This window comes from Naegleria gruberi (genome assembly GCF_000004985.1).
Source record: "Naegleria gruberi genomic scaffold NAEGRscaffold_1, whole genome shotgun sequence".
Taxonomy (NCBI): Eukaryota; Heterolobosea; class Eutetramitea; order Acrasida; family Naegleriidae; genus Naegleria; species Naegleria gruberi.
The window spans coordinates 1194665-1218686 of NW_003163326.1; the positions used below are offsets into that span (position 1 = coordinate 1194665).

General features: G+C 33.2%; 11 protein-coding genes across 11 annotated transcripts; 7 read left to right on the forward strand and 4 right to left on the reverse strand.

Moving 5' to 3' along the window:
• Positions 1–698: 698 nt before the first annotated feature.
• On the reverse strand, positions 699–2926 carry NAEGRDRAFT_56544 (phosphorylated carboxy-terminal domain interacting factor; the record flags this gene model as incomplete). The annotated part of the gene is made up of 2 exons (XM_002683527.1): positions 699–1160; positions 1200–2926. The coding sequence occupies 2 exons, from the start codon at positions 2924–2926 to the stop codon at positions 713–715; spliced, it is 2175 nt and encodes a 724-aa protein (XP_002683573.1). The 3' UTR covers positions 699–712.
• A 201-nt stretch (positions 2927–3127) lies between these two features.
• NAEGRDRAFT_61550 (uncharacterized protein) lies at positions 3128–4334 on the forward strand (the record flags this gene model as incomplete). The annotated part of the gene is made up of 3 exons (XM_002683216.1): positions 3128–3927; positions 3971–4197; positions 4303–4334. The coding sequence occupies 3 exons, from the start codon at positions 3128–3130 to the stop codon at positions 4332–4334; spliced, it is 1059 nt and encodes a 352-aa protein (XP_002683262.1).
• A 305-nt stretch (positions 4335–4639) lies between these two features.
• On the forward strand, positions 4640–6075 carry NAEGRDRAFT_77822 (uncharacterized protein; the record flags this gene model as incomplete). Its single annotated transcript, XM_002683217.1, has 1 exon — positions 4640–6075. One exon carries the CDS (start codon positions 4640–4642, stop codon positions 6059–6061), a length of 1422 nt encoding a protein of 473 aa, XP_002683263.1. The 3' UTR covers positions 6062–6075.
• Positions 6076–7001: 926 nt separating this feature from the next.
• On the reverse strand, positions 7002–7505 carry NAEGRDRAFT_3119 (uncharacterized protein; the record flags this gene model as incomplete). Its single annotated transcript, XM_002683528.1, has 1 exon — positions 7002–7505. A coding segment is annotated over one exon (504 nt), but the record flags the coding sequence as incomplete, so codon positions are not given.
• Positions 7506–9083: 1578 nt separating this feature from the next.
• Positions 9084–10298, reverse strand: NAEGRDRAFT_45235 (uncharacterized protein; the record flags this gene model as incomplete). The annotated part of the gene is made up of 1 exon (XM_002683529.1): positions 9084–10298. The coding sequence occupies one exon, from the start codon at positions 10296–10298 to the stop codon at positions 9084–9086; it is 1215 nt and encodes a 404-aa protein (XP_002683575.1).
• A 376-nt stretch (positions 10299–10674) lies between these two features.
• On the forward strand, positions 10675–12752 carry NAEGRDRAFT_77823 (uncharacterized protein; the record flags this gene model as incomplete). Its single annotated transcript, XM_002683218.1, has 2 exons — positions 10675–12302; positions 12346–12752. 2 exons carry the CDS (start codon positions 10675–10677, stop codon positions 12533–12535), a joined length of 1818 nt encoding a protein of 605 aa, XP_002683264.1. The 3' UTR covers positions 12536–12752.
• A 210-nt stretch (positions 12753–12962) lies between these two features.
• Positions 12963–15779, forward strand: NAEGRDRAFT_45237 (uncharacterized protein; the record flags this gene model as incomplete). The annotated part of the gene is made up of 1 exon (XM_002683219.1): positions 12963–15779. One exon carries the CDS (start codon positions 12963–12965, stop codon positions 15777–15779), a length of 2817 nt encoding a protein of 938 aa, XP_002683265.1.
• A 774-nt stretch (positions 15780–16553) lies between these two features.
• NAEGRDRAFT_60167 (uncharacterized protein) lies at positions 16554–17528 on the forward strand (the record flags this gene model as incomplete). Its single annotated transcript, XM_002683220.1, has 2 exons — positions 16554–16859; positions 16899–17528. 2 exons carry the CDS (start codon positions 16554–16556, stop codon positions 17526–17528), a joined length of 936 nt encoding a protein of 311 aa, XP_002683266.1.
• Positions 17529–17729: 201 nt separating this feature from the next.
• Positions 17730–18614, forward strand: NAEGRDRAFT_45239 (uncharacterized protein; the record flags this gene model as incomplete). The annotated part of the gene is made up of 1 exon (XM_002683221.1): positions 17730–18614. The coding sequence occupies one exon, from the start codon at positions 17730–17732 to the stop codon at positions 18612–18614; it is 885 nt and encodes a 294-aa protein (XP_002683267.1).
• Positions 18615–18810: 196 nt separating this feature from the next.
• On the forward strand, positions 18811–20251 carry NAEGRDRAFT_61558 (uncharacterized protein; the record flags this gene model as incomplete). The annotated part of the gene is made up of 2 exons (XM_002683222.1): positions 18811–20052; positions 20204–20251. 2 exons carry the CDS (start codon positions 18811–18813, stop codon positions 20249–20251), a joined length of 1290 nt encoding a protein of 429 aa, XP_002683268.1.
• A 348-nt stretch (positions 20252–20599) lies between these two features.
• NAEGRDRAFT_61559 (uncharacterized protein) lies at positions 20600–23833 on the reverse strand (the record flags this gene model as incomplete). Its single annotated transcript, XM_002683530.1, has 1 exon — positions 20600–23833. One exon carries the CDS (start codon positions 23831–23833, stop codon positions 20600–20602), a length of 3234 nt encoding a protein of 1077 aa, XP_002683576.1.
• Positions 23834–24022: the final 189 nt, after the last annotated feature.

A 24022-nucleotide genomic window follows, 5' to 3' on the forward strand; every position in this document is an offset into this window, starting at 1 on the left:
CCGAATGATAATATTATTTTCTTGGATTCAAACACCCTTCTTGCCGAATCATCACCACAATACAACAACATACCTCTCGAGCATAAACAAGAAATTGAAAAACTTAAAAATTCTGGAAAATTGAAATACAATTTAAATCCAATGATTATGGCCAACCTTTTGAATTCATTTATTAATTTTCATGAAAATAATCAATTATCATCAGGGTGCAGTAATATAATAATTTACTACAGAGGGCCTCAATCAGTGGATGTAGCAAATCTTTTGGAATTTAAACCTGATTTGTATATTTATTTGGATGCCCCAAAGGAGGATTTGATTGAAAGAGTTTGTAAGAGACGAGTGGATTTAATATCTGGAAAAACGTATCACATGACATTGGATGCTGAATTTATCAAGCAAAATTCAAAAGGTTTGAAATTGAGTCAAAGAATTGGCGATTCTGAAGAATTATTTGTGCCAAGAATTGAAAGATCTGACAAACACTTATTGCCAGTTCTAGAATATTATCAAAACATTCCAAGTGTCCATGTGGAAATTATTAAGAGTGACAAGGCCTCACCAAGACAATTAGTTTTTCAACATGTTTACAATTCGTGTTTGAAAATATTGAAATAATCTCTTGGTCAACTTGATTGGAACAAGTGATTGATCTGATGCAAAAATACTCTTCCAGCAAACAATCATACAGAACATCAGTTACAAACACCTTTTATCTTTTATTGTAATAGGTATTATTATTTTTGCTATTATTATAAGAAGAGGAATTATTATAAGAGGAATAACGAGGAGGAGATGAATCACTTGCAAATGATTTGAGGAAGTAATCAATAAATTGTGATGTGATTGGATTGATGGTTTTTCCCTTTTCATTTTGCAGAACAAAAAAGTGAGTTTCATGCACAGCATTATACTTTCTCTTGTGGACATTCTTTTCATTGTGTTGACTTCCTGTAATATAGGCATGCACATTAGCTCCCAATACATGTTCATGTGTGAGGAAACTAGAACTGCACAATCTTTGTAAACTCAGAGCATCCATCCAATTTGGAACCACAATTAGGAATGAAAGAGATTCTGTAGAGTTTGCTAACAGATTTTCCATATGAGATACCATCATTTGCATCAACTCTTCACTAAATGGAGGATTAGATTCGAAACTATTTCAATTAGAGTTAATATTATTTAAAAAAACTTACCATCCAGATTTTGGGAAGAATTCAAAAAATCCTCCCAACGAACCAAACCAAAAATCTAAATCTCCACAAGCTGAACAAAAATCTACAAAGTATGAATTCAATGGAGAGGCAAAGTTTTCAGAATTTACATTCATATTCTTATTGAGAGTTTCAAAGACCTCTACAGGACAAGCAGCATGCAGACCTGTTCCTTCAAATCTCTTTTCTCCTGCTCCAAACATGGCTCCATATCTCAAAAGTAAGCAATATACAAAATAGTCAAATACACAAGTTGTATAGTCGTTCGATCTATTGAAGAAAATATCTTGTAAAACTTCTCTTTTTCTTGAATCATTTGCAGAGATGATATTCAATCTGTGATGGAAATGTTTTTTCAGCTTTTCATAGTGGCTCATATTTAATTGGTGACTGGTGAGTATATTTGAAAATCTTTGCACCCTTTCTCTATTTTCTAGAATTATTTGGAATGGTTCCTCTTTCTTGCTAATTTTTCCACAAATTTGATTCACCTTCTTTGTGTTAAAGTATTTTACAATAAAATCATACAATGAGTTACAGTCATTGAAATTCTCCAATACTAATTCACTACTATTGAAATGTAAGAGTAATTCATTCTTGATGGAGGTGTGTATCAATTCATTACTCTTGGTGGCAATAAATTTACAAATATCATCAGCAACATTGAATACCTTTTCTTGTAATGGTTTTCCAACAAGATCTTTCATTTCTTTCAATTTTTCCATAATTTCGTCCATGTTATTTGCCGAGTTGAGATACTTTTCATAGTTGGAACAATGTTCAACAAGTTTGGATTTCTCCTCCTCAGATAAACTCTTCCCAATATTGTCCTGATTGATACATTTCCTAGAGGCGTCAATGTATAATTTCAATGAAACTCTTGCTTCTTCTAAATTTCTTGGAAACATGTTTGCCTTCATTGGTACGTCATCAAGTATTTCTCTCCTCAAAGATTCACTGCTCGGATCAACTAAATACTTGTCACTGTTACAAAGGAGGGATGGAACAATTGGATCAGTGAAATAGTCAATAGTTTCAGATTTGAAATTTTCTCTCAATGCCTTGTTTTCCAAAACTTTTCTCTCCAACATCCATCTATTGAATGATTGTTTTGGAACTTGATCCATATCTAATTTTTCCTTGAGTAACTCTCTTTGGTATTGTCTCAGAGATGTGATCGAAAGACTTCTCTCCAATTCAACCTCCAATCTCGGAACTATTCCCAAGAATTTACAAAGTTTAGGATTCAAGTTTTTAGATATTTCCTCGTGCCTAGATAATAAATTAGAGTGTAAATTGTACAAATGGAAATTGGAAATGTATTCAAACAAGCTAATACTATTTGTATAATTTCCATTGAAAGCATTCTCAAGAGGAACAATTTGCACTTGATAGAACGCATTATTTGCCAAATCACCAAGTGTCTTGTCCATAGCAAAATAGAAATTATCCAACTTGGGAGCGTAATTATTAGAACGTTGCTTGTATGATTGTTGTTTATATCCTCCACCACCACTATTACCTACATCATAATCACTATACAACCTCTTATCTTCATACCGATCATTTCTATTATTGTATCTAGAAGATGATGACGATGATGATGATGAATAATTATTGTTGTTGTTGTATGAATTATTATTATACCGAGAGTTTGATGACGAAGAATAATTATTACGATTATTATTATTGTGATTATTTGAACTCATTTTTTTATTCAAAATTAAGAATAGATTCCTGGAGGAATCTGTTTTTTAATTTTTATGCAATTAAAGAATTGATGATGAGAATGTTTTCATTCTATGTTGTTAACATTTCATCAATATATTAAATTGTTCAAAGTTTTAAACTAGTTTAGTCTTTAGACTTTTCCCGCCTAAATAATTCTTCAAAAATTGATTTTAAAAAAAATGAGCAAAAGAAAAGCAGACGACATTTCAACAAGTAAATTAACATCACCACCATCAGGTACAACAACGTCTGAGGAGGTCATTGAACCAGTACCTGTACGATCAAGAGAAAAGAGGAGAGTTGTCCGTAAAGTTACTACTAACAGCACAACAAACGATCAATCAAATAATGTCAACAATACGGAAGTACAACCATCAACCATAATTGTTACAAATGAGGTGCCATCTGTGGTTACTGTTGTTAAACCAATAACCCAGAAGGAGGAATTTTCCAAGAAGGAGAAGGAAGTATTGGATGAAAATTTTGGTAAACTCATGTTTACCTTGGGTACCTATTTTCATCGTGGTTTCAGTGACTTTAAGTTGTCTGCAATTAATGAATTATACAAGAATAGTGGAGAACCTTTTGGTGTTGAAACGTTAAAGATGATTCAATATATTGTTCCTGAACTGTTTACAATTTACTTGAATCATAATCAGGAAATTTGTGTAAATATTAGTAATGACTTTGAAAAGATTAAAGCCACTATTGTTGGTATGTGGAAGAAGAGAATTGTAACAGTAGAAAAACCACAATCTTTGGAACCACAAATTGAGATCAGAGCCTTGAATATCACAACAACCAAGCCATTACCAAAAATTGAAAACTCTACAGATAAAACACAACAACCAAAGAAATCTATTGAAGAAATGCTCAAAGAAAATGACAGAAAAGAGCAAGAAGAATTTGAAAGAGCAAAGATTCTCTCTAAAAAATTTGAAATTGACCGAGTGATAGAAACTTTACTAATCATGTTTACGTAAGTAGTATTGATATCTCAAGTTCTCTATAATTTTTTTCAGTATTTTGAAAATGAAAAAGAAATTCAGAATGGACTTGAACACTCTAGTTCAAGAATTGAAAAATCGATATACTAAGGAAATCTCTGTTCAAGAATTGAGAACACATTTGGAGCTGTTGTGTAAGCATGTTCCAACATTATTCACTTTGAACTCTTTTGGAAATCTCAAAGTATTTGAAATGTCCAAAGATGCCAAGTTTGAAAATGCTAAAAAAAGTTTGGAAGAAAGTATGTCGAGGGACAAAAATTGCTGCTACTAACCTTACAGTATTGTATCCTCTATTATTGAATTGTATCAAAAATAATTTAACTTTGGAATTATTTTCAAAATAGAATGCAATATCCAAAGCGTTTTGAGTAGTTAAACTAATTGGAGAAGAGACCACTATCAAAAGCTCACAAATATTTTCGAAATATTCTTAGTTTATTGGTGGATTGTTCATCCATTGAAATCCAATAAATTTTTAACGAATGTTTAATGGTAAGATTCTAGCTTAGTTTTCCTTTCATGTCCTTACCATGAAATTGTCTTCCACCATAGATGGTGTTCATGATTGATGAAGTACGAAACGAATGAGATTGTTAACTTATGAGACTGTTAACCGTTGTAACAAATTTTACTCCTTTTGTGCTTTCACTTTAAAGAGCTCTCCATTTCACTCGGAAAAAAATGGCAAAACCAATTTTCTCCCTTTTCACATTAAAGGCAGAGGTATTGCTGTTGATGGTGCTCCTTCTTCTTTTTACTTCACAAACTTTCCAACAAACATGTGAAAGTTTCTTGTTTTCAGAAAACGAATCTCCACCAGAAAGAGCTTTCTGTCCAATTTCTTTTGTCAATTTGGACAACAAGTGCCAATCTTTCACAACCATTAACAAGCAGAAGAAAGGTAGTACATGTTCAACAAAATCTGATTGTTATTTCGCTTATATGAATTGTGTCAATCAAAAATGTGTTCCCATGCTAAGACTACCAGGTGATTCTTGTGTCGATGACAATCAATGTTTGTTTAATATTGTTCCTGCCAATAGAAAAACCATGGTTGATATGGTCAGACCAAAATGTATCAACAATAAGTGTCAATTGTACAAAGTTGTGAAGAGAAATGATGGAGAAGAGTGTTTTGTTGATGACAACATCAATACAGTGTATGATTGCAAAGATGGATATGTATGTTATAAGTGTTGTGAATCCTGGAAACCAGTCAAGAGTAAATGTGTTCCAAAAGTAAAGGCAAAGAAGGGTGAAAGTTGTTCGAATCCTTCTGCAGACAATTCCATTATTCCAACTTTCAAGATTTGTGAAAGTGGCTTGTATTGTAAAACAATGAATGATGGAAGTCAATTGTGTACTGAAACACTTCCCAAGGGAGCCAACTGTGCAAATTCAGAATCTGTATGTGAAGAAGGCACAATTTGTCGTCAAAATTCACCAAGTGATAAAACAATGACTTGTCAAAAGAGCGCTAGTTATGGAGAGAGTTGTGTTTTGAATTCTGATTGTACTCACAGTTCATCAGCTCTAGTCAGGTGTTACAATAACAAATGTACAAGATGGTACGGAATAGAAATCAATGGAATTTGTAAGGCAAATGACGAATGTTATTCTGGCTACTGCTCTACTGCTGGTAAATGTGCAGAAAGACCAAGTACACCATGTTCTGGATCCGCTTACTGTCAAAACAGTAATTATAATAATTATTGTGCATGTGGAGGTAAGAGTTCATCAAATAGTCCAGGAAAATGTGTAGACAGTTGTTTAGGAGCAATGATTGATGTAACAACCTGCCTATACAATCAAGGATTATTAGGAAGTGATTTTTATGGAGGATTGGGTTTTCTTCAATATGTAGATGAAGATAGTTCATTATTTACTAGATGTAGATATGCCTTCTCAAGACATTATTCTTGTTTGAGAAAATCATGGATTGCTGCTGGAATTCCAACTAAAGGAGACATGGCAGGAATTGATTTGGATGCTTATTCGGTTGATGCAAGTCCAATTGTACCAGACGAAGCAAATCAACATCAAATTTCTTTTGGATTGATTTTCATTATTATGATTTTAATCAATTTTGTAATTTTACAATAAATTTATCTAATCACAAAATGTCCGTTACTTTCGTGTCCAAATTTAAATTTATTTTGGTTTAAACAACTCCCAAACAATATCAGAACGTAAAACCTATCTCTATTTAGTTAGATATTGGTGAATGTTTAATTCTGAGGGAAGTGAAGAATGGAAATAAATGCTGAGCTTGTCTTTATCAATGCCCTTCCAGACTACATAATATTATTAAAAGAAGACTTTATTTATAATAATTATAAAGCTAATTTAGAAATAATTAAATTAAAAACTGAACATTATTATGATTTTTATATTAGTGTTGAAGGTATTGTATGTCCTTTCCAAATTGCCAAAATTTTTTCCAAACAATTCATAAAAACTGACAAGGAATTAGTTAAATCCATATCAAAATCTCTGGCACTTATGTTATTTGATTACTGAAGTCCTATTTGCAAAATTGTTGTTTATTATTTATTATTGGTGAGGTAATATCTAATCCAAACCTTATCATTGGATTTTCTTAACATATAGTACAAATAATTTATTGTTGAATCTTTTCCTTGACAACCTCAAATATTTCATAAAGAGTGTCCCAATCAGGATTAATAAAGTAACACCACCTACATGTCCAATCCATTTGAGTAAAATACAACCCTCCAAATATAGCAAAATAGGAGAACAATAAGCCAGCGCTGACAATTCTGACCCACAATGTGAATTTTCCCACCCTTCTCGTTTTTTCACTACAACAAAAGAAGCAACAGCAAAAGAATGCAGAGCATGCATATAATAGTTTGAAAGGTTTTGATTTTGAGAAATTCTTCCACTTGGAGGGTTTTCCATTCTCCAAATCCAAGTTTTCCTCCCCATCTTCATTACTAGAATTTCCAAGAAGTTTTCTCCTTTGAGGTGTCTTATTGTTCAAATCTTTCTGTTGAGCTGCTTGTTCTTCATATGGATTTGGATGTCTCATTCGTGGAATGAAAATCATTGTGGATAAGAAACCAACAAGTAATCCTCCAACGTGAGCAAAATTATCAATCCAAGGAATTAATCCAACAATTACCTGAGCGACAACTTGAATGGTAATTAGAATGAAATCTCTTTTTGGACTTGGCATGTACCTCCAATTCATCCATAAATCTGCATAAATGCCTCCGAGAATTCCAAATAGAGAACTTGAGGCTCCAACTGTGACAATTTCTGGAAGAAAAAGAGCACTCAATAGATTGCCACCAACACCACTAATGAGATAAATGAAGCAAACAAAGATACATCCCCAATGTCGTTCAAGTGGGAGCATGACTGACATTTGCCACATCATATTGAGGCACAAGTGAACTATTCCACCATGAAGAAATATTGGAGTGAGTAATCTATAGACTTGCCAATTGGGAGAAATAATCAAAGTACCTTGTTTGGCTCCCAATTGCACAAGAGTTGCTTCTGGTGGGCCAATTAATGGATTGACCAAGATGGACTCAAGTCCACCTAATCCAACACTCACTGCAAACATTATTATTTGAACAATGGTCAATCCAATTGTGAGGAATGGTGTCTTTTTGTGTTCCTGATTGACAGTTCTATTGACAAGGAATGGATTTTTACTGTCTTTCATGAACTTGCTTGAAAAGTAATTGGAAACAAAGTTTTTGGATGGTTTCTGGAGGAGAACGTCATCTTGTAAATCATTTTCATCCATTACATCACCCAGAGATTGTCCATTTCCTCTTTCAAACATCAATTCTGGTGTTTCACTATTGGAATTCGATTTGCCCTTATCCTGTTTTTGAAATCCAAAAGAGTTAATTTCCTGTCTCATTCTCTTAATCTTATCATCCCATTTCTGCTTTCTTTTGAGTTGCTTAACTTGTTGTGGACTTTGTCTCTTTGGGTTGCTTGTTGGAGATGAACTTCCTTGATTCCTAGGAGAATCGTGAAGATTGAGTGGGGATGGCATTGGTGAGGAGGGAATGAGATTCCTCGTTGAGGATGCATTCGATACAGGTGATGAATAATCCACTGCACTTGGAGATTGTGATAAAATCGAAGAGTTGGAAATATTGAGTGGACCAGCACTTTGTTCCTTTAACAATTTTCTCCTAAAGAACCCTGAGAGTCCACCACCAGAATGTTTCGATTGTTGTTGTGGAGCGAGTTCTCTGGTTTTCTTTTTGGGAGTGGAATTTGCAGAGTTGGATTCAAGATCGTTGTGGAGTGGAATTTCTTCAATTTCATCAGTCATTACCATGTCCATCAGTTCCAACATGATTGAATCGGGTCTTCTCACTCGAGGCAGGGAAGAGCTACTGCTTCTGTTTGATGACTCATTCACTCTGAGAGCTGAATAGGAGCCAGGTATACCATCAGTGTTGTTATTTACATGGTGTTCATTAGAGGAAGATTGTGGAATACTTGATGATGAAGAAGATGACGGAGGTTTTGGAACTGGCCTCAGACTAATGACATTCTCTGTAAGCTCCACAGAGATGACATCTTCAGAGGATGAAACTGATGACGAGTTTGATGTTGTAGTTGGAGGTTTATGAGAACTTAGGGAAGAGAAGGTAACACTATTCGATGGAAATGCAAATGAGTAGTTGGTACTAGTATTCGTTGAGTGCATTATCTGAGTGTATATTTTTTTAACTGTTAAATATTTTCAAAAAATTAATTCAAAATAGGAAATCCCTTAATTAAGGAAATGACAGAACATTGAGAATCAGTAAAATCTGATATGGTAGCGGATTTTTTTCTATCTATTCTGCTAAAGTTATGAACCTAGTTGCCACTTATTTTACTTATTTTATTGTTGTGCACAATGATAATAGTTTGCTGGTTGACACTTATTATTAAGGTGATTCATTCTATTGCATACGTTTAGTTTTGCCACTTTAGTGGGATGATTTCGTATCTAATATCTTTAATGGAGGTCAGAAACCTTGCCTCGCCGAGTGAACGATTGTTAGTTCTTAATGTGTTAACCAATATTTTTGAAAATTCCATAATTCACCTGTGTAAATGTGAATATTTCTAATCTCAATCACTAGTCAATCAAGTCAACATTTGAAACGTCTTCAGTACTAAAGGGAGTTACAGGAGTTACAGCATCACTACTCGAATAATGGTTTTGTGATTTTTCTTCCTCCTCTTGCTCTTCCTCATCAACAACAGTTGCCACAAATGGTGTAACAACATCATTACTCTGCTCTGTTCCTGAAAAAGGAGAAGTACTTCTTGTAAAGAGTGTAGAACTTTTAGGTCTATCTTCAACATCTTCATCACCGTTCGCTGGTGTGACAACATTGGTTTTTGGAGGGGATTTATGAAGATCTTGAGCTGATTTAGTCATGGTTGCAGTGCCCAATCTATATGCCGTTGCAGGAACATTTGTAAAAGCATCCACAGTTAAAATCCTTGCAGCAGATGCGCCGTGAGGTGAATAAGTGTAAAAAGAATCCAAATTGGTTGGTGTTAAGGTTGTTGGTGTTGGTGGAACATGAAGAAAGTCTTGATAATCCTCCGATGTTACTTGAGAACCAAGTCTAATGAGCCTCAGAGTGACATCTTGGACGATCGTTACCTCCATCCAATGCCCCACCATGATCGAATTTGAAACAGTTTGTTTGAATTTATAATAAACCACCCACTCCAATCCATATTTCAATAATTTTTCATTTTCCTTCTCCAACATTTTCCTTATCCTCGTTTTTACATTCTTATCATATCGCCTCATATATCTCATCTTTAGTAGTGGTGCAATGTAAATTAAAAAGACAAATATGAAACCTCCAATGAAAAAAGTGAAAATGAATAAGAAAATAAATAGTATCAACATGATATAATAGAATCGATCATATTGTTCCATTCTAGTTTCATAATGTTTCAAAATAAAATTGAGAGGTGAAATAATACTTTCATTGGCAGTTGAAAAGAAATCCTCTGCATTTGGAATTCCTTCTCCACTCAATTCCTCAATCAGTATTCTTGATGGCCGTATCGTTAATGGTGATCCACAAAATTTCCTTGTACCCTCATAGACAATTTCCATCTGAGGTCCACCAAATGGATATTGCTTAATGTTAGTAGAGTTGTTTAAAAATCGAGAACTTGATACAGCCGAATCGGAACGAAGAATGGGATGTTTTATAAAACTCTGATTGGGTACTAATAAGGATGCATGGCTGAGTGAGGGCACAAAGAGTGAAAAGTTAGATTTCGAAGAACCTGCATCCGTGGCAGTTGTGGTTGTTGTGGTCATTGTTTTTTATGAATGATGTGAAGGATGATAATTTAGAGTGTGGTGGTTTTGGGGGTGTTGATGAACCTGTTGTTAACATGAACAGGTTTGGTGTTTTTTTACAAGTATGAATTCGTCGGTTATTCTGTTATTGAGGAACAATGATTGACGAACTGAGATTTGACAAAGTTGTTAACAACCAACTGCACTGGCAAGTTGTTTTTGTTAGGTGTGCGCTGTTAGCATGCTATTTGTTATTTAACATATTTAGAAAGATAACTTCATTGCTACCAATAATCTTTCCAATTCAATCATTGTCATATAGAATAGTTATTATTTTAAACTGTGGCGGGAAAGAAAAATGATTTGCAAATGGCGCCAAAACATGTACAAAAAAATGTTTCAATTCCCTCAGAGCAGAGAAGATTTCATGCTCTTTGTTCAGCAGGTGGCGAGGGAGGATGTAAAGAAGTGTCTGGCTGGTATCACAACCACTCATCCCGAGTTGGTGCAACAATTTGTGAGTGTTTCACCAAAGCAACAACCCTCTCCGACACTTTATCAACAACCTCCTTTCATACAACAGCAACCTGTAATATCTAATAATCAACCATCTTCATCTCCTCCTCCAAAATTCTCCTCTTATTCAACCACACCAGCAACTAGTAATCAGGAATATACATCACATCTTTCTAGAAATGTCTCAACGAATCAAAATACAGCTCCTTCTCAAACTAAGAATAATCCAACACCAAACTCTAATCATCAACAACATGTAAATACTCCCAACAGATCCAGCACAACAACTCCAAAAACAGTGTCACCCAATAGTAAGCGAGTTCAACCACCAGTAGCTGCAACAAATAAATCTGCATTGAAAGACAAGTCGCCCTCGCCTAATGAAAAGGTGAAGAAATCACCAACAGAAGGAAAACAGGTGACAATCTCCGAGAGACTACTAAAGCCAACCATATCAATGCAGAAAAAGTTTGAAAAAGGTCAAGTTAAAAAGCCAACTTCTGAAAAACAATTTAAGGACCTAAGAAAGGAGCAAAACAAGTCAACTTCCTTATTATTAAAGAAGAAACCTATTACTCCAAAGAAGGATGCTAAAAAATCGAGCCCAAAACAAAATATTTCAAAAACTGTCTCTAACGAAAGTAATATCAGCACAGCAGAAAGGGAACAGGAAAATTCTGAAGACGAATCAAACATTGACAATTCTCAAGAAGAGGAATATCATGAAGAAATTATTGAAACCAATTTGGATATTAGTAATATTTCGAATGATCCTTCAGAATCATATCATTCAAATGAATCTCAATCAACAACACCTAAGAAATCTCAACCTGCTTCAGCAAGTTCTTCACCTAAAAATCAGAATTCTTCCACGAATTCCATCCAACAACCTCCATCACCAAAAATATCACCTAAGAGAGAAGTTTCTCAGCCAGTAATTGTGAATCAATCAAACAGTGTACAATCCAAACCTTCCGAAAAATCCCTTATTTCCAATCAAACTCAACCCATCAACAGGACAAGTCCAACAAAAAGCAACACCACAAATAACAATTCTGAACAGCCATCAATTTCTTCAATTTCAAATCATTCGAATAATCCTCAATACGATCAATTGGAAGAGATGGTTCTTAATGACCTCCTCAACGAGCTTGTAAGAGAAGAACACTTGGCAAACAAGAAACGAGCTCATCAAGAAATCAAACTGATTGAAAAAAAGAATCAACAAAACGACAAGTATGACGAAATTCTAAAGCTATTAACTCAATTAGAACAGGACGAACAGTCGATACGAAAGAGATTTACGAATAAGAATTATTTATTGGACAGCACAATGAATAGTGAGACAAGTACAAGTACAACAGAGGAGGTGGGCGAGGAGGGGACATATGATGGGCTTGGTGTAGAAACTATCAAAACTATTCAAAAATTCAAAAGAAGAAACAAGAAATATTTTGAAGCGTTTTGTAGACCTCACGATTTATCTATTGATACTTTAATGCAAGTGTAAGTAATTCTTAATACTTTTTCCAGTTTAAAAAATTAAAAGAATTGGAGAGGATATTTTGAAGGAGGTTATTGCTGATGTTTGTGACGAATTCTCTGATGCCATGTCAGATATTGTTAAAAACACAGCCGCTCAAGAATTTGGAATGAATGAAACATCTTCAGATATTTCATCATCAATGAATAGGACAAATGATGAAGACCTTTCTACCACATTAAAATCGTCCTTGTAATCCTGTTATTTCTTTGTTGAAGGGACGATCTTATTAAAAGACAAAAAACGTCTGTGAGCGTTACAATGAATACTAAATGTTACAGATGTTTCAGAATTAACTTATCTGGGTCTTAAAAGTACCAAATAAGTTAGCCATTTTCTGTACAAACATCGGTTCAAAATTCTTCGATTTCTTTCATTAAAATATCAAAATAAAAACGCTTAATTGTTGTGATAGTATTTAATTCACAAGTGGAGGGAACTTTTAGTGCGCCATTTATTTTATCATTACACAATTAGGCTGCAGTTGACGACATTATAATAGTATAAAAAACAACAGACAAACAAGCTAGTTTGCTGGCTTTTATATTATATACTATTAAAGAACATTGATAGAGTAACAGTAATATAGTAGTAGAGTAAATTAATGAATTACAAATACAATAATGGGTTCAGCACTCTCAACTCGGTACCCCTCATCAGGCTCTGAAACATCATCATCTTCGGTAAACCACACCCCTCGAGAGAGTAGAGTGGTGGTTGTTGCCAAGAGAGCCAATTCAACTCCAAACCTTAAAAGCGACTTGAATGCTTCACCTACAAATTTTTCCTCATCAAACAATGTGGCCAATAGTGCCACCACTGTTAATACCTCTCCAACATCTTCAATGAATAATAATATATCACCTTCAATGAATCAATTTAAATTTCCAAGACATGGAGCGAATGGTTCTCGGTCATCTTCATTCACGAGAAGCATTCATGGAGGTACAATATCAACAGCAACTTCTGCTGTACAGAATGCCAACTCTGGTTCATGCAATAACATCCCTTATTCAAACAATAATAATTTTGATACAACATCAATGGCATCTATTCAGCCATCAGTTATCACAACAAGTAATATAAAACTTCAAGCTCATGAATCTGCAATATCATTACTAAGGTTCAGTCCAGGTGTAGCAAGAACTCCATCGCCCGACAATACATCAGATGCTCTAAGCTCACCAAAATCTATTGAACAATTAGTCGATAATACCCACATTTTTACAACAAGTAATCCAAGTATCGTAAGTTCTATTGGAAATAATCAGTCTCCTTCCCCTCCTACATTAAGCTATTCCAACACTCCAACAGGAACCACGATAAGTCCTTTTAATAGTGGAAGTTGTTCCACTCCTCCTGTTCCTTCTGTTTCCACCCCACCTACTGTCACCTCTACTTCATTGCCTCCAATTCACCCTCAAACAATTTCTGGGTTTAATAGTGTTTCAAGTCCAAATAATGTCAATTCTGCCTCCAATACTGCCTCTCCAACTCATTTCACATTTCCTTCACACACTCCAACTCTTTATCCCATTCAAACGGAGAGCAATTCTTTACCGAGTATTGACAGAGTATCTACTCCTAATAGATATAGGCATATTCCACCGAATGCTTTTGCAGCTTTTAATTCAAACAGAAGAGGATCAGTCACTAATCCTATTGTACCTGTTGCTATTGTTGAAAATAACAATTCAGGGACCTCACATTCAATTGAAGTGACCAATTCTTTTTCGTCTCTTTCACAATGGGGCGGAATTAATGAGGAAATTATTCTTCCTGAAACACAGAAAATGAATGAATACAATAAGGAACTTAAAAAACAGGTTAAAAGCACCATTAGTCCAGAGGATTTAACTAGATTGGAAATTGGTGACAATAGCGATATTCTCATTCAAATGCTTCTTTATAATCCAATAGCAACAGTAATCACAGATTTGGACGGGAATATTATTGTGATGAACGAACCCTTTAAGCAACTATTCAGAGTGGATGATCCAGAAACCATTACAAGCATTTCAATATTCATTCCTAAAGAATACAGAAAATTTCATGAAAAGATTCTTAGAAAATATAAGAAAAAGAACAGACCAAAGATTAAGAGAGTAACGTTGGGATTAACACAATATGGTGACAAAATTCCAATATCCATATCAGTCACCTCTTCTGAGCTTCAAAGTTCTGGAAAACCTGTCTATATTTGTTTTATCAAGGATCTTACAAGTGAATTCAAACTTAACACCCTAGACGTCATGTATCAAAATGTTACAGGACTTTCTTCTATTCCTATCATTGGTATAGACCAAGATTGTAGAATTACATTATTTAATCATGCAGCCGAAGAGACTTGGATGATTAGTAAAACAGAGGTACTCGAAAATAATGTTAAAATTCTAATGCCAGAGGCAACAGGAAAGGTGCATGACAAATTTGTGACTGAGTATATTATTGGTAAAAGAGAAAAATCAGTCATTGACAAAGTTAAGCAAGTCATTGGAAGAAGAGTTGGAAATGGCAAAGAATTCCCACTAGAAATTAAGGTGGCTGAGGTTAAGCACGAACTCAACAACAAGAGATCATTCGTTGCATTTTTAAGAGATTTAACAGCTGTCATGACTGCAAGAGAGTTTCAGTTGACTCTTTACCCAGAAAAAGTTGTAAATATGTTAGAGTCAGGAGAAAGAACTATTCACCATCACCACACTTGTGCCAGTGTTTTGTTTTGTGATATTGTTGGTTTTACAGAAATATCTAGACAAATGGAAAGTAATGAATTGGTGATGATTTTGGATGAAATTATTTCAATGTTCGACAATCATCTGTTAAGCAAATACAGAATTGAAAAGATTAAAACAATGGGTGACAATTATATGTGTGCAACTGGACTGGATGACAGTACTGACCATGCGAATAATATTGTTGAGGCTGCTATTGAAATGCAAAAATTAATGCATGAATTTAATGAGAGACATGCCGAATTGAGACTTAGATTTCCAGATCATTGCAACAATTTTGGACAAGTTATTTCTGTAAGAGTTGGTGTTAATTCGGGAGATTTAGTAGCAGGTATTGTTGGTAACAGAAAACCAGTTTATGATGTTTTTGGAGATAATGTCAATCTTGCCTCAAGAATGGAAAGTTCAGGAATTGAATCACAAGTCCAAATCACTCCAAAAACATATAGCTTATTGAAAAATGAATTGAAACAATATTTTACAATAAGAAGGGATAACAAGGTTAAAGGTATTGGTCTAATGGATACGTACATTACAAATCTCTCCCCCGAAAGTTTTGATATGAAAAGTGCAAGAATTAATTCTCGTCACGCTCATCAAAACTCTGGAATACCTAATATTGGAGATATTGATGAGCATTCATTCTCTCTAACATCCACTTCCATTGAAGACGATATTGATGGAGTTGAACATTCGAATTTATAAATTATTAATTTTCCATGTTAATTATTATTCTAAAAAAAAGAATTTATTAAAAAATGCAACAAGTTGATGATAATTCATCGGATGAATATGATGACATTCACTTGGTGTTCGACATTCCGGATTTTAATTTAATTGAAAATTTAAAATTTGAAAAGTATTCAATTATTGGGATGGACACTGATAGACCAATGGTGAAAATCGACAATTTTATATTTGAAGGAAAATTTGAAAATTTACTATCGGATACTGCTATTTGTGTTGAACAATATCAATCGGACGACCATCACCATCATAAACCGACTGTTATTTCCACAAGAACTATATTAAAATTGAACAGAGTATTAATTGGACCAAAAAAGCTTTAATGGACAAGTTTTATCAATTGATTTTCAATACACCACACATAGAAGGAAATATTGAAACTATATGAGCATGGCCAAATGAAACATTTCAAAAATACTAGTAGAGAAACAACATCTTCAATTAATTGATGATGAAGAATTGTTTCAATTTTGATATTAATAAAATTAATAAGAAAAAATGAGCAACAACCAACAAGGAAATTACATTAATTTTCGGCCTTCATCATCAAATAATGGTGGCGGAGGTAGTTATGGTGGATCATCATCATCATCCTCCTCTAAGAAACAACACAAATATCCAAAACGTCTGAGTCAAAATCAAGAAAAGACTAAATCATCATCAGGAAGTGAAAATATTTATCGACCACAACTTGCTGCACCAAGCAATGCACCACTTCCATCAGCAGAAGAAATGTATAATAGTAGAACTAATCAAGATAGAGACACTAGAAACAAATCACCTATTAAACCGTTAAGAAATTTCAACAATTGGGTTAAAGGAGTATTGATCCATAAATACGTACCAACACAATCAACAGTTTTGGATATTAGTTGCGGAAAGGGAGGTGATTTATTTAAATATCACTTTCGTAATATCAAGAATTATGTTGGTGTAGATATTGCTCTTTCATCTCTTGTAGATTGTATTAACAGATATAATGAAAATTCAACACAATTTAAATTTCCAATGTCTCTAGTTCATGCTGATGTAGGAAGGGTATGTATTTTGATTTATTTATTATTTTGAACTTTTTAGAGATCAATTGAATCAGCTTTACCTAGAGGACTGCTCTTCGATGCTGTCAGTTGTCAATTTGCTGTTCACTACATGTTTGATGCTGAAGAGCATGCTAGAACTCTCTTGAGAAACGTTTCTGAGAGATTGAAAATTGGTGGTAAATTTATTGTCACAACGTCAGATGCCTATGTTCTTGTAAAAATGTTAAGGGCAGCTCAAGGCCTTACTCTTAAGAATGAGGTGTTCGAAGCAACTTTCCATTGCACTAGTGAAAAATCATTCCCTCAAACATTTGGTAATCGTTATGATTTCCAATTAGTAGATGCTGTTGATAGATGTGCTGAATATCTTGTTCCTCCAAAACATTTCATTGATTTGGCCAAGGAACATAATTTGTCCCTTGTTGAACATTTGAATTTCCATGATTTTTATCAAAAGTATGGCAGTAATCAAGAAACTAAGGTAAATGTTAAACCAGAACTCAAATTGGAAGGTATGACAGAAGATCAATGGACTGCCATCTATTTGTACAGAGCTTTTGTTTTTGAAAAGATTGGAGATGACACCTCACTAGTTCAAGATTATCAATTTAATCAACCTTCAGGATATAGAAAACTTTCTGAATCTGACATTATCTCACTTAAATAAACACCCTAGTATTTTGTTAACTTGAACTTCAATTCTAAATTAAAACCATCAAGACCATTTAATATCCACGACAATTATAACCTACAACAACCTTCATACAGAAAACAACTTTATTTTTACCTCAAGGTTCACCTTTGTAGTTGAAATAAAGTCATTGAGTGCACTTTGAAATCTCTATCAACAAGTAAGAAAAAAAAAACAATGAGCAAGAACTTCAACTTTAGATCTGAGAAAGTGTCGTCATCCAGTACTGCTTCCACCAGTGGTAGTAGCAGTGGCAACAAGAAGGATGTTACCAAGACAAGTTCTATGTTTAAATCGACCAAGCCAACTGAAAATAATTCAACAACCACCACTATTACATATAAGGACATGCCAATAACTTTCAAAAAGGAAGATGTCGAAGTGATATCGAACAGTGGCATTGTTCTCATCAAGACTTTTAGAAATCATCCAAACCTCCAACAAGATTTAATTAATTACTGCCTCAGTGCATTGAGAGGAAATGAGGAGGGCATAACTGGAACTGAATTTCCTACCGATGAAACAACCTTTCAAAAGTGTTTCCTCGACATTCCATTCGAACAATTCAACTCTAAATTTGCCGACATTATTTGTGGAGCAGCCATGAAAGTAGCCAAAGAACATTGCAAAATATTACAAGACTATCAAGATGATTTCCGTATAGCTCAACTATGCTACTATACCAATAAGGGAAAGCTAGGATGGCACAGAGATAGAATTAGTGGATTAACCCCAGAGGAGCAACATTTAATAGTAAGTCCTGTGGTATCCATGTCTTTAGGCAATGATTCTATATTCAGTTACAAACTCAATACTATCAATGAAACCACTGGAAAATTAGAATATGGAACGGAAGCCATCGATCTTCAATTGAAATCTGGAGATATTCTCATCTTTGGAGCCACTCAACGAATGTTCTATCACTGTGTTAAAAGAATTATTCCATCAACCAATCACCACAAACTGGATATGGACGGATTGAGTGGGAGAATTAATATCACACTAAGGGAGGGAACTTACTATCCAGAAAACATTGGTGCTCCAACTGCAAACTTGTTTTAATAAACTCAAAGGTAGCACCTTCATTCCCTGGCCAATTCGTTCTTTTTATTATCCATTCGAATTCAAATTGTTTAGTAAAGTTTCGAATGGTTCATGATGAGTGTGATGAAAGTTCTCTACAAAAAAAATGCTGAATCATCAGCAGCTGAATCATCATTTCGAGTCGGAAAATGAAGTAAAATCTTCAACATCATCCATGCGAAATAATGTAAAGAATACAACAACAACAATAATAACAACAAATGGGACAATACATAGTATTGTAGGAGGAGGAGGAGGAAATAATTTTGAACGAAAATCAACATCCTCACCGAGAACATTAGACTATACTAATAGTAATAATAACAAACAAAAACTTTCCTTTATAATGAATAGATTAATTCTATTCGGAGCCTTGTTGCTATTTATTTATTTAATTTATGTCATGCTCAAGTTTCATAGTACAGTGAAGAGTAATGAAAGTACAACCAATAATCGAATTAAAAGCGAGTTTATCAGTGAGGATGATCCGTCCACAATTAAAAACATTATCAAGGAACAAATTGAACAAGAACAGCAGCAGCAAATAGAGGATAAATCCGATGCTGATAATATTCTAGATAATATTCTAGATAACGCTACTAGTAAGAAGGGTAACAAACAACAATTGGATGGTAATATAATTGATACGACGAATATTGATTCTGTCAATACGAAAAATGTAAATTCCAATAGTAATAGTGTGAATAAGAATACATTCAGTACAAGTATAATGGATGAAGAGGCACAAATTGAATTGGTTTGTAATTTAAATATTCAACGATCGGATTCTTGTTATAATAATTGTAACAAGATTAATGAAATGAAAAAGGAATTGGAATTATATTGTAAACCTAAAGATAGTGATGAATCTTTGATGAAATGTACAAATTTATATAATTCACTAATTTGTCAAACTAATAATCTAGTAATGGATTTGCAAAAAATTTCAAAATCAAATTGTTTGAAATATAGAAGTCAATATAATTGTGTAAATAATAATGTTAAATCTATGTATGTCTATGAAAAGAATGCTTTCAAATTGAATTGTAATATAAATTTTAGAAATTCCAAATTTTCCATTGATTTCCAAAAGGACTATTTCAACTCATTCAATTATGATACATTTAAGAATTTAAAAGTTATTGAGAATGAAAATCTAGTTACCATATTAGTTTTTAGAGAAAATGGAATTAGAAATGAAATTAACAATATTTATTACTTTATTAATGAGTTATATAATACATATATGGTAATTGAACTTTTTGATTTGGGAGTAGAGTGGGATTTGATTCATATAGTTTTTATGGATGAGCACGAAAATTCAAAATTCGACTCTATATGGAAATTAATGTTCAAGCAAACTAGGCAACTAAATCAAATATATCCAGAAATGAATCAATTGGTCAAATTCCAACATGTTCTATTTCAACCTTCAGTTTACAATTCTCCAATTATTAATTATTCCAAAAATGTTAACCATGATTGCCAATCAGTTGATTTGCTCAACAATTTTGCGAAAATTATCCTACGTAAATTGAGTACCGTTACTACATTACCATTTAAAATAGCTCAAAAGTCACTCTTGGTTGTCTGCATGTACCAAGATGATAGATTGAAACAGTATTGGACCAATACTGATACACAAGTTAATTACCAACTAATTGACTATTCAACCTTTTCAACATTGAGTATACCACAACAAATAATTCTATCCTCAAAGGCCAATTTGTTGATTGGCAGAGGTGACAAATTAATTTATTCTTTATTTATGAAACATGGCAATTATGTAATTGAACTAGTTGATACAGATTCACAAACTTCCTATCAAGAATCATTTAACAATATTGCACAATGGAAGGGACTTCAATACGAGAAAACACATACAATGACTATTTTAAATGGAGGTCAAAGAGATTTTAATATATTTTTGAATTTAGTTTTATCTAAAATAAAATAAGCAAAGCTTAATCACTAATGACATATTCCTCTGGCTCTTCCTCGTCATAGGATTCTTCACTATCAAACTCTTCATCTTCAGACGATTCAAACACGTCCTTCTTGTTATTATCGAATTCTTGATTTTCTACCTGTTTGAACTTGTTGTAATCCAATCGATTGACCATGAGGGATTGTTCTTCCTCTTCTTCACTAGGGGAGGCACTCGAAGCATCTTCTTCTGCTGGTCTTGAAACTCTCACAGTCTTTTGGCCATATTGTGAACGAGGAGGAACGTAATCATTGGTAACTGTTTGTTTCACACCCATTTCACTTTCACTACTGGTTGTGGATTCATCGTCTTCATCAACCATCTTTTCAGGTATTTGCATTTTGTTTGGAGGTAAATAGAGTAAATCTTGTTTTTCAACACTTGGTAGCAAGTGTTTTCTGTGTTTACCAATCCATTTAGGAGAGGCTGCATCAAACAGAGAAGGAATAGTAAACGTTGAAGCCTTGTCATTTTGATCCAACCACGATTTAAATGATGTCAATTGGTTAATTACCTTCAATTGATTTCCATTCTTTGAGAAAATTGGTTGGTTGATACGTCTACCACCCATTTTCAAAAGTGGATTCTTCTTTACATCTGCCGTATTTTGATCTAATTTAACCTTTTGAATTGGTGGTAAAATATTTCCAATAATTGCCAACAAGTTATTATTGTTGAATTGCAATGACAAATGATAGGCATCAATATAATTACTATTCATAATGTAATAGCTTAACAATAATTCATTCTTCTTCTCTTTCTTCAAATATTGTTCAATCCACAAACTTTCCATTTCATCAAATGGGAATATAGAAAGCAAATCAATGAAACAATTTCCAATCAAGGAGTAGTAAAGCATACAGTAGAATGTTCTTCTCTTCTCACTTTCATCCTCCATACTTCTGCAATAATCAAAAGCCAAGTGATACATATCATTAGTTAAATATATTAAGACTTGAATATTGGAATCAATTGAATACTTCGATGAAGTGGTTATATCCATGTCGGAAGTGTTCGAAGTAGTTGAATCAGACAAAATGTTTAACAAACGCTGTGCTGAATTAAATGAGCAAGATTTGATTAAAATACTGAGTATACTTGAAACCCATTCATCCAATTCACTGAAAGAACTTTCGCTATTGTTAATAAATAAGTTCGAAAGGTAATGAATAGCTTGATTAAGAATTGAGTCTTGGGTACGTTTAGTGTCCAACAGCCATAATCCAACAGCAAAGTGTTGATATGGAGCTGGAATGTTGAATTCCTTAGCATACTTATTTAAAATTGAAACGTCATTACCATTTGAATGTGAATGGTTATTATCAATAATTAAATAGAATATAATTAAATGTTTGAGTTGGAGTGAAATATTACTATTATAGATTTGTAAAATGAAATTTTTCAAATCTTTTGGTGGATATTCTACTTGGCATTTCTCTGCCATATGTTCTATTAAAAAGTTTTTAGTGTTAGTAACATTATGAGTAGGTACCATATCGCTGTCAACACTAGTAAGATTCATAATATTCAAAATAGAATTGAATTCATCTTCACTAACATTGATCTTGTTGATAGGGAATGGTTGTTCTTTTCTTTGATCCCACTCGGTTTGTAATTGGGTATAATTGTAAATATTAGATGTCATTGGTAATAAACCATTTTGAATTAACCATATCATGGTTTTAGCATATTCCACCTTGAAGGTGATAGTCTCCTTATATTTTACTAGGCTAGGAGTATAGTCATCACCAACATTTTCAATTAACTTAGCTCTATGAATTATTGATTGAATAAGCAAACATAAGGTTTCAAGTTTGCGAATTGATTTTTGTAACACCTTTTTGCATTCCTGTAACACAAGTGGAGGAGTTGTACGATTTGTATTTTCAAGTAATTGTTGTAAATTTTTTTCCAATTCAGAAAATTCGTATTCTTGTGTATTCTTGATCCAAATAGTAATATCCTTAATATCGTGGACGATAAATCTTTGTTTAATACTTTGACTTGTACTCATTGGAGCATCGTTATTGAATGGTAATATCAAATCCTCTTGATTTAATACAGTTCCTTCGATATATTCTACCAATGTTGATATTAAATTATTATTGTACAAATCTTCGAACAAGTTGTTCATGTTAGATCTGTATTGATGTAATAATTTTTGTAAGGAAGGATTGGCTATCAAGGTATTGTCATTTTTCATTGTGATAGTATGAATAGATTGATTTGTCAATACACTAATCTCCAGTCTTGTCAAGTTATTTGACTTATATTGAACGTAATCATGAACATGAACATCCAAGATATTACAATACAAATTTTCAATGTCTATACATGCTAAACTAGACTCTAGTTGATCAGTTAAAATCCAAATATTCAAATTGAATATGAGTAATTTGACACTACCTCCATCTTGTAGTAAAATCAGAGAAGAATACTTGTCAATATTAACTAATTTAACTTGAACCAATTGTTCAGCATAATCTCTCAAGTCAATATATTGCTTAGATTGATATGATTTAAAGTAATCAACAAAATAAAACATTACAAGTTCGTTTGCCTCTGTTCCAACAAGAAGAGTAAAATCATGTTGTTTGCCAATATTATTAATTGAAATACTTGTAATACTATCATTGCACAATTGTTGAGTAAATACTTTCTCTAATAAATTATTCAATATCTTGTAAAATATAATCTTTCCACTTTCAAATCCTACAATGATTAAATCCTTTTCTTTGCTATAATAAATACTAGTTGGATTATCAAGAGGTAAATATTTAAAATTAAAATCATGATCCATAAGACCTATACCATTATTTGTTAATACTACAAGGTGATTTTCAACAGCCAAACAATTATTAATTTCATAATCAAGATTAAAATGTCTTAATTTTCTACCACTAGATAAATCAATAGTAAATAATTCCTTTTCCTTTGTAAAACAACAAAGAATCTCTCCAGCACTATCACTAGGTGAATAATAACAACAAGTATTAATATCGGATGGTGAATAAAATGTTGCAACAACCAATTTGGTCTCGTTATCAACAATCTTTACTTGTCTCCCTTCAGTGATCACAAAGGAAACAAAACCATCTGATGTTATTCTTCCTTGTTGAGCATTCTTCACTCCCGGAATTTCCCTTCCCAAACACAATTCATAGGGAAGCCTCATAGATAATTGATGAGTAGCCAATGAAGGAGTGGTCATTTTTTAAAGCAGAAAAAATTTATTCGTTCTTGTTCAAATAAGTTTTTCAAATTTTCATCATCATCTTTATTTCTATTATATAAAATACAATATATTCGAGTAATCATATGGTGATGACCGAAATCCTTCGGAAGTTCGGAAGGTTGAAGAGGTTTTTAATAATTTAATATTTTCATCAAATTATAAATA